This window comes from Cucurbita maxima, unplaced genomic scaffold, assembly GCF_002738345.1.
Source record: "Cucurbita maxima cultivar Rimu unplaced genomic scaffold, Cmax_1.0 Cma_Scf00008, whole genome shotgun sequence".
Taxonomy (NCBI): domain Eukaryota; kingdom Viridiplantae; phylum Streptophyta; class Magnoliopsida; order Cucurbitales; family Cucurbitaceae; genus Cucurbita; species Cucurbita maxima.
Window position 1 is genome coordinate 2,316,348 of NW_019272024.1, and position 10,587 is coordinate 2,326,934.

The following is a 10,587-nucleotide window of genomic DNA, read 5'->3' on the forward strand; positions in this document are numbered from 1 at the left end:
GGTAAAAAGAAAAAAAAAAAAAAAAAAAACACAAACACTAAAATAATTAGAATTTTGAAATTAAAAAAAAAAAGGAAAAAAAATATAAAAGCCGCGTTTGGTTTAGAAGACGAATCCGTTTCAACGATTTGTCCTATTTTATTTTCAGTTGGAGGGCGGGGGAGGGAAGGCGCTAGAAGAAAGGGAGGGAAAATAACCAAAATAAGAAGACGAATAAGCCATGCGATTTCGCTGGTGGTGCTGCCGGCGGCGACACTCTGGTAGTAGAGGTACCGGACCATCGGCCTCTAATGCTCTGCACAAACTTAGCCAGGAAGAAGAAGGTCGTTAATGGCCTTGCAATTGCAAATGAGTTGGCAACCGAGTTTACCGAGTCAGAAGCGCCGGAACGGCCCCCCACTCGGTCTTAAAAACCTAGGCAATACCTGCTACCTCAACAGCGTCCTTCAGTGTCTCACTTATACCCCTCCCCTCGCCAATTTCTGCCTCCGGAACCAACACTCCTCTCTCTGTAAGTATTTTCTTCGTTTTTCTCTCTTCAATTTGATTCCGCTTTCAGCCCTAATTTATGTCTCTCTGTATGTGGTTCCTGCGTTTCGTTTTTCTGTTTCAGGTGATTCGGCTTCCTCCGACAACGAGCGAAAGCGCGAATGTCCATTTTGCATTTTGGAGAGGCGGATAGTGAGGTCTTTGAGTTTGGATCTCACCTTAGATTCGCCTCTCAAGATCCAGAACTGTCTCAGGATCTTCGCCGAGCATTTTCGCTTGGGCCGTCAGGAGGACGCCCACGAGTTCCTTCGTTATGTCATCGACGCTTGCCACAACACCTGCCTCCGCTTGAAGAAGCTGCGTCGAAATGGAAATGGCAACTACAACGGTGGAGGTGCGAGTGGAAGCTCCACGGTGGTGAAGGAAATTTTCGGGGGTGCCTTGCAGAGCCAGGTGAAGTGTTTATCTTGTGGAAACGACTCCAATAAGATTGACGAGATAATGGATATTAGTCTTGATGTTTTGCATAGTAGTTCTCTTAAAGAGGCATTGCAGAAGTTCTTTCAACTGGAAGTTTTAGATGGCAATAATAAGTACAAGTGTGACAAGTAAGCTTTTATTTTTTCCTGTGTATATCCATCTTCTTTCTCTTCTGGTTTTGGAGTTTTCTTTTGCTCGGGTCTGATTTGGTGAGACTGTGTTTGCTTCGTAGTTGTAAGAAGTTGGTGGTGGCGAGGAAGCAGATGTCAATACTCCAACCACCTAATATTCTTGTCATCCAATTGAAGGTTCTCTGTCCTAACCTTTGATTTATTGTTTCTTTTCCCTGTTCAATTCACTGTTGTTTGTTCAAGTTCGTAGTGTTGCTGCTTTCATGTAAAGGCGTTGTTCTTGGATGGGTTTGGCAGAGATTTGATGGCATATTTGGGGGTAAGATTGACAAGGCTATTGCGTGTGACGAAAGTTTGCAGCTTTCAAATTTCATGTGCAAAGGAAGTCAGGTCCGTGTCTAACAAAAAATGACGTTGCTGAAATGCTTATTTATTAAGATTGCTTGTATATTTGAGCCATGCATGTAAAAACATGTCCGTTAAACTAAATAAATATTATAAAGTACATAAACGTCTAAAATTTATTTGGAGTACGATTTTACTGTAAAATTTTATGGGACTTTCTACCTTAATCCGCTCTGAATGATGAATGATGATTGTCTGTATATTAAAGGTAGGATTTCTCTATAAGTTACTTGGAGGATTGGCAATGATCTTCTTTAACATCTGGGAGGGACCAAATACCAATTGTCTTTTCTTCTAGCTGATTGTAGGTTTCAGCAGAGTTCTAGAGTAAATGTTGTATAATGCGACTTTCAGTGTTTAATTCTGGATTTCTTCTTCAATCAATGAGCACTTATATCTGCCATTTTCTTAGCTTGCATGCTAAAATATGCTGGATTAGGAGTGCAGCTAAATCAAAAGTAAATCGACACATCTTAGTTATAATCTTATATGGATACTTTTTAGTTGACTAGTATTTTATTTGAAAGTTTTGCTTATGCTAGACATCATTTCTTTAGTTTGGATCGCAAAGCCACAAGTCAGTTTGCCCTCAATGCAATCAGTGACTTCAAAATGGTTATCTGTTCGTGGGTGATTAGTTTAAATGTTGTAGTTCTCTCTAACAAAGTAATTTACTCAGAAAATGGTCAAAAAGATACATTTGACTTACAAGCAAGTGAAACAAAGGTTACATCGTGACTCTAGCGTATCTTTACAATGCCATTTGGAATTGATCTTGCATGAGAAATCCCACATACTGTGATGGCCCTTTCATTTCTGATAGGTAGGTCACATTCAGACTAAATATCCCCGTTTCTTTCTAGGTTGAGTCCAACAAAAATGGGAGTTGGGTGGAATACAAGATTCTGGGAATATCATTTGGATGGCAATCTTGCCGTTATAGAGCTTATGTGCAATCTAGTCTCTATTGAGCGTTCATTCAAAAAATGTTGATGTATTAAATTGCTGGAGTGAATCACAAGCAGAGTGGGACTTAGATTTTAGAAGAGCTCATCGTCAATTAAATTTTGATTTAATCAAAGTTTAAAAAATGATTTCTTGGAGTAGGTTATTGAAGATGCAATGGCTCTAGTTGAGACAGTTTAGGGGAATGGATTAAAGGGGGTGGAACTTGCTTCCATTTTTATGTTCCATTGTGTGCGGTGGTGGGGGAGAATTTAGTAAATAGTTATTTTCTCGTTTGCCCATTTCAAGATCAGTGTTTCTAGTGAATGTCTCAAAGGTCATTTGGAAGCAAAAGACTCTAGGAAAGGTTATCCTTTTCTTATGGAACCCTGTTCCATGAGGTTATTAAGGGGGGTTGTATGATCCAAAACCGCACTGTAGGTGTTGACATATTTTTAACTAAGTGCTGATGCAGACATGAATATGTATACGATATGATACGACGATATGTCAATTTCTAAAAAAGTAGGACATGGACATATTGGGATACTATTTTTTTAATAATAAATGTTTATATATTTAGTACTTCTAGACAAAACATGTAAATATGGCATTTAAATCGAGTTTTGCTTCACTACAAAAACATAATGTCAAGCGAGTTGACAATAATACAAAATGCATTATTGAAACAAATTTTTTTATACAAATTAGAGGATAGTAAATACAAAAGGAAATGAAAAATAGTTACGTATTGTCAAAGCACTTTTGATTCATCCACTAGAGATTGAAGATATGGAAGGATTTGATTGGCAATGGCTAGAGGAAGAAGACATCCTGATAGCTCACTTCAATGTTCTTGTTAGACACTTGAACATGTATGTGTATGTGTGTATGTATGTACATACGTACATACGTGAAAAAAAAAAAATCTTCTAAAGCATTCTTCTTCATCTAGCCTTAGCTTCTTTGTACAACTGTCTTCTTATTGGAATGCACACCATAAGCCTCTTTGTACAACTGTCTTCTATTGTGATGTCCTTAATTTTTTGGTCCATAGCTCTTTTGTAGGCTTCATTTATGCTATTGGCTGTAACTTCCATTTAGTCCTTTTATGGGGTGGTTTTTACAATTTTCTTTTGTGATATTTTATTGAAGTTGATTTCTTAAATCATGTTGCAGGATCCACGTCCAGAGTACAAGCTCTTTGGTACCATAGTGCATTCAGGCTTCTCCGCAGAATCTGGACATTATTATGCATACATCAAGGTAATTGTTGTTGGCGATACTCATCTGAAGCCTACTAAATATATAACAATATCTGATCCTCACGAATTTTTCTGTATTTTCTTAGCAGGATGCATCAGGTAGATGGTATTGCTGCAATGACTCATTTGTTACAGTTTCAACTCTGCAGGAGGTTTTGTCAGAAAAGGTTTATATTCTCTTTTTCTCTCGTACGAATCAAAGGCCAGTAACTACTAGCACAGATCTTGCTTCCAATGGTGTAAAATCTCATCAATGTCATGGCAGTGATGGATTCAAAATGTCGAAACCTTCTGTTGTAACTAAAATGGCACTGACAAGATCCCATGTTGAGCAATCTTCTTGGAAGGAACTTTCAAGTTCATTTAAGGTAGATAAACCAACTTCCAGTCCGCAAGGAAAGTCGTATATGAATGGACATTCTAATTCCATGCAAGCTCCTTCCACCATTAATGGAAAGATTGTTCTTGAGAAGGATGAATCCATCAAGGAGAATGAGAAAGAGAATATAAACTCGTTGCCTCTGGAAAATGGTGCTAGACATATATCTTTGCTAGGGAATGGAAATATCAGGGAAAATCATGAAGTTCATTGTGATGTCCCTGAGAAGGAACATAAATCTGTGTTAATGAATGGTAATGTAAATGGTGAGAGTATGGGAATGAAATCAGATAAACATGACCAGTATTATGGTAAATCTATGAATATCAAGATCACTGCAGGAAGAGGGTCTGATCATGATGAAATTGATAATACAGTCAACTGCCCCTCTGAAATCAAAAGGGCCAAAAGAAGATCAGACTTATGTATCTTGTCTCAACAGGATTCTCAATCTCGGGGAAGAGTTGAAGAACTTAAACAAAAGTACGTTAATTTCCTTGAAAATATTTCTCCGTTGAATTCAATGAAGTATTGTAGTTTCATTTTATGATCTTTGGAAGATTAAGGTGAAAGGAAATTTTCTTCTGTTCTGACTATATTTCTCTTGTTGACCTACACACACAATAAGGTCGCCAAAGCTGTTAGTCTTAATTGTTAAGGTTTAGATTCATTTAATTATTATAGACCACTTAAAACAAGTTATGCATGTGATGCAGGGTTGGTACGTATTATTTTCTGTATGACAGTTTGTGCAATTACTTTTTCTTTTGTGCATTTCCTTTTAGCTGTATTAACTATTGCATGCCTTTTCTTTTTCTGTTTTTGTTTGGCACTACTCTTACTGTGTTTGGATTGGCTTCCTAAGTGATTTGGAGGGCCAGAAGTGTTTTTTTTTCTTAAATCTAGAGTGTTGGATAATAAATAAAAATTATTTTTGAAATAATCAAATTAGTTCACAATTTTCTTGAAGCACTTAAAGTTGATTATATAAAAAGTTATTGATTGGAAATCACTCTAGAATCACTTTATGGTAATAAAACATTATAACTACACAACTTTTGATTAAAATTACTTTTAAGAAATGTAACAGAACATACCAGGATTCGAATTAAAACCAATTTTATGTAACATGTTTTAAAAATGATTGTCTTAGAAATAAGTGTTTAAATTAGGTATGCCAAACTCACACTTACCTGTTGTATTATCTGACTATAAGGCTACTGATATCCCTCTGTAGTTTATTTCTTTTATGCTTTACTTCTATCAAGTTGTTTTGGTCTCTGATACATTTTTGTGTCTATATTCAGTCTCAAGAATGAAACTTCCTCAGTTTTAAGATCATGCGGTTGGTCAGAGGAGGTCTTCAGTTGCATGCGAACAAGGAAGAGATTATGTTTACGAGAAACTGGCAGGACACCAAGTAGGAATGACTTAAAGTACGTATTACTTTCTAAGTGTACAAACAACTTCATATTCTAGTCAACTGGGTTGCTTGATGAATTATTATTTGAAATCAACATTCCTTTTCTGAAGAAAGCTCGTCATTGGTTTTGGCTGACCTATTCTATTATGAAACTTGTGATATGTACTAACAGGTTGTAAATTTCCCAAACCTGGATTGTCAAATCCTTCTTGATAAGCTGTATCAGTGTTTGTAAATTTAGAAATTTTACAAGGGAACTATTTTTATTTGTAATGGTATTATAATTGGCATGAAGAACTCTACCTGTGTATGTAGTAATCTAAGAAGCAAGCACGATTACTTCAACTTGGGGAACATGTCAGTGTCTAACACTTGTCAGACGCGTGTTGGACACTTATTAATCCCAATAGAGATTTGGGCACTGATTAAACAAATTGAATACGAGTTCAATTCTTGTTGGGCATGTTTTGAACACTTGTTAAACACAATGAACACATATCAAACACTTGTGAACATTTGAGGTACACAGAAATGCATAAGCCAGTATTGATTTTGAATTGTCTTTTCATTAAGATGTTAAATCATTTAGAAAAAGTGATTCAGTGGTCTGGATCTATCTGGAATAGTTTGATAGAGAACAATGGATCACATGCATAAGCATGCTAAATTAAAACGATTTTTTAGTTTGAGAATTATTGGAATATTTATTAAGAAATAAGGCCTTACCACATTCTATAATTTTAGAATTTTACATGCCACAAGTCTGTCATTTCACGTTCGTGTTTGTGCTTCTAGGAAGTTGTAATAATGTTTTACATTTGAAGTTAACGGTAGCTTTTTGGTTATGCTGTTATTAGGTTTTTTTTTCTCTGTTCATGGTTCTTTTTCCAGTGTATGTGGGTCGAACTCATTCGTTTATCATTAATGCATTGGTCATAATCAAACTCCAGTTAATTGAGATTTTATTCATTTTTTTATTTTAGTGGATGGCTGCTTTCCTTGTTGTGTAACTATGTAGATTTTGTATTGGTATTTTATTGAATATGAGTTCGTTGCTCGGTTCTGTTCTTATTTTATCGACTATTTTGTTTTATACACGTGATATGTTTAGGACTTGCTTTCATATTTTAATTGCAATATGTTCCAATCTTCATCTGGGAATATATTTTATTTCAAAATTTTAATTCATAATTTCGTTTAGTTTTAAATTGTTTACCTTGCAGTTAACTACCTTTTTCTATAATTGAGCTGAATATTTTTTGGATTGCAGTCCTATAGATATAGTCTATAAATGTATGTTCAATTTTTATTGTCACCAAAAGAAAAGATATATTGTCAATTTTTTCTTATTTCAACTATGCCGTTCATTAACGATGTCACAATGCCGGTAAACAATTCTTGTTTCAAGTGGTGATGCTAAGGTTCTCTGTATCTGGATGCCCATGTGGTGCATTCCCATTTTTCGTTCCTTTTTCTAACGGAGAATTATGACTTTGTAGTTGGAGATATCTCCGGAAGATTGAATCGTGCCTTCTTTTTCCCATCTTTTGAGGTCTCTTAATTCCATTTGCCTGGGTTGGTGGAGTTCTTTTTGATTGCTTTTATTAGTTGATTTAGGGTTGGCTGGTTGGGTATAGGATGTTAAAATATTTGACGTAAATACTTGCTTTGCTTGAACTATCTAATAAATAATCACCATCATTGCTTGGTTGGGGCATACACATTTTATTTTTAGCATTATTTTCTGGCTTACGCCCCTCCTCTCCTCTACTTGACTTGGTATTTTGGGTACAATACAATAGTTAGAACTTCAAATCAATCTTCTTAGTGGTTTTATTATTTTCGCGTTTACCCCCGTCATAAGCATGCATGCAGTTCACTCACTATGGAGTTTTCCTTAATTCCCCGTCTTAATATATTGTAACTTGTGGACTCACATGCAATGCAGGATATTGCTGATTGCGGATGCCAGAAAGAAGTTTATTTCACGGATACCAGAACCTCTAAAAGAGGACCTTATCAAAAAACTTAAACTGTTTAGCCATGAAAAGTAACCTCGGTGGGTCTCCTCTTTTTATGCGGTAGCTGTGCTGAGAAGAAACCTTATCCTGGTTCTTGAGATGGCATCACAATCTTTAGAACAAAATTCATTCTGTTTCGATGGGAATGGAATGTCTTGATGGTGATATATGAAGAATATGTCCAATGCTTTGTTCAAGCAAGCATTGGCGCCTTCGGGAATTTGTCCTTCATCATTCTGAATCCGCTGCAGTGGATTTCCATTTCTTTTGAAAAGTTCTGATCGCTGATGCGCACGCATGAAATTTCTTTATATCTCGAAGCTGCACAACTGGCGGCAGTCATTGCCGAGAAGAAAGTTCAGGAATTCTATTCGATTTGTATAATATCCTTTTTGGTAGGATTTTTGGCTTTCAGTCATTATGTCGTGGATGCATTACGAAGTTTCTTTCAAGGAATACAGGAAAACTGCGGGAGCGAAACATATCTATGCTTTCATTGAGTTTGCATTTTTACCAAGCAAGTGTTTGCTTTTGAGCTATCTATTACACCGTACATTTGATCTTGTACTTGACTCTGCGATAAAATGATATGGTAGGCTCTTATTGCAGCCTACAGTTGGAAATATTTCAGGTGACACTGCTTTCAAAGGGTTCGATCGTATTTGATTTAGTTCACTGTCATGTATCTCTTTTGGTTTCTTTAAAGCTTTTCAGTTTTACTTCTTACTTTGCACTATGTACAATTTAGAGTTTTATGGCTGATTGATATTATTTGGCAAAAACTAACTTTCAGTTATTTTTTTTTTTTGTAGTATCTGGAATGACTTCCGGATGGAGCCGTTCTGTTTTCAAATGCTGTTTCTTTCGTTAAACTTGTTTGGAACATTATTACAACTTGAAAACATGATAATGGGAGAATGTCGTTGATTGTTTTAGGAAAGTAGAAGGCGGGCAGCTTGACTCGATGATGTGCATTGAAGACCATAGTTCAATCATAGTTCAATTGTCCATTACCACTCTTTACTGCTGAATATACTCATTTTGAGTGTGATTCCTCTTTACTGCTGAATATACTCATTTTGAGTGTGATTCCATTTATTGAGTTGTGTTATTTCATTCTATGCACCATATATATATACATACACACACATCTGTACTTGTGGGTATCTGACTTCGTAGGAATCTGTCGCCTAATCTAGCCTGCCCAGAAGTGCAGAAGGTTGCAGTTGCTCCTGCTTATTTGACTTGTGGGTATCTATGTGTTGTTCCTTGTTTGAAATTTATTTTTATAGAAAATCTCGAGACAAATATCATTTGTTAAGGAACCATCTTCTATTTTATATTATGAAATTGAAAATGATTCTTTTACGTCCTTGCGTACCAAATAAAGCACCAAGTGAGTGAAAGTGTCATTTCTTAAAATTTGTTCTTTTTTATGCAGATGGGGATTCATTATTGACGAATCTGGAAACTGCCCAATCTAAGGAATGGACTAAGATACGTATATAAAATGGTACGGAGACCTTTATTTATTTACTTTTATACATAAATAACATTCCATAAAAGAAACATAAATGAATACACAAGCCCTTGAAGAGAAGCATGGCTGATAATCATGTGTAGTAGACGATATGTAGGTGGTCAAGTCTAGTTCACAATTACTTGTTAGTTAATTGATAGAAGATGGATAGTTTGGAAATAGATGAGAGTTGACTGATTGAGGACCTTGGCTAGTGGCCTCACCCATCGGGTATTAATAATCTAAATGGGACGTCTTCTAATGGAGTAGGCTCTTGATTCTTGATTGGTTGCTTAGTCTAATATGGTAGTAGGTTAGAATCATTATGTTAGGATAGATGGTTTGAATGAGGTGTAGTTTTGCATGTCATAGGGAAATGGGCTTGTCTTGCATGTGTGTGTGAGAGAGAGAGAGAAAGAGGTTAGGTTTGACATATATATGCCATGTAAGAGACACGTCTTAGCCTTGGAGGATTCAAAGTACTTTTGAATTATTTAAAAACTATTTCATTTTTGAAAAAATGTCATAATTTCTTTACCATTGTTTTCATCTTTGTAAGAAATCATTTGATTTTTTAAGAACTTTGTGCTAAGATCAATGAGGTTTTTTTTAAAAAATTTTATTTTAAGAAGTTTATATAGGTACTATTTAGAGCTATTGGTTTTTCAAGCTAAATTTTGAAATTTAAATAATGTAGGTCAAGTTTGGTTTCTATTTAACTTTTAGTTTTTAAAAACTTGTTTTTGCTTTTGTAATTTTGGTTAAGAATTTAAAGAAACTAGCCATTATTTAGTGTATTAGTAAATAAATAAAAACAACATTTCAAACTTAGAAATGTGAACACAATTCATTATAATGCCCTCACTGCAGACCTCATAATAATTTTAATTTTCTTGAATGGTAAGCCTTTTTTTTTATTCATTTATTTTTTAAAAAGAAAATTGATTATAAAAGCCGCTTTCAATATCAACAAAATTTTGCAAATCAAAACAGACTACAAAGTTCATCACTAATGACGTTGTTACGTCAGCAATGACTTTTCTTTCCCCTCCTGAAGGTTCTACTTTTCTCTCTGTAACCATTTCACGCCAGCAATGACGTCATGTTATTTATTGTTTTTCCTTTGCATGAGAAGCCTTTTCGAGTCAAGCCAACCCCTTTGAAAAATAGGTATTATATGCATTTCCTTCTTTTACAAATGGCATATTCTCATTTTGTTTGACAATTATGGGATACCGAATTTGATTTTGTTTATTACGTTTTTCAATTATCTTTTATTTATTTTCCAAACAAAGATTTATACCTCAAACATCATTCATTTTTTTCAACAATCTTAAAATTAATTAGGCTTTTTTTTTATTTTTTTTATTTTTTCCTAATCTAGTATTTAAACTAATCTTTTGTATTTTTGTTAATTCATCCTCTTTAATAAAAGTATTGAAATTTAGAACCCTCGAGGTCTTTCTTTTTCATTGTCTATTTTTTTAATAGAAGTATTGAAATTTGAAACCTCGAGATCTTTCTTTTTGC

General features: G+C 34.9%; 1 protein-coding gene across 2 annotated transcripts; it reads left to right on the forward strand.

Moving 5' to 3' along the window:
- The first annotated feature begins 120 nt into the window (after positions 1–120).
- Positions 121–8,199, forward strand: LOC111482678 (ubiquitin carboxyl-terminal hydrolase 25-like). 2 transcript variants are annotated; one of them, XM_023128581.1, is made up of 8 exons: positions 121–511; positions 614–1,097; positions 1,202–1,277; positions 1,344–1,490; positions 3,630–3,716; positions 3,805–4,577; positions 5,402–5,530; positions 7,466–8,199. In XM_023128581.1, the coding sequence occupies exons 1-8, from the start codon at positions 331–333 to the stop codon at positions 7,569–7,571; spliced, it is 1,983 nt and encodes a 660-aa protein (XP_022984349.1). In that variant the 5' UTR covers positions 121–330; the 3' UTR covers positions 7,572–8,199. The 2 variants fall into 2 exon arrangements, with proteins under 2 accessions (XP_022984349.1, XP_022984350.1); XM_023128582.1 differs by having other exon boundaries at positions 1,398–1,490.
- Positions 8,200–10,587: the final 2,388 nt, after the last annotated feature.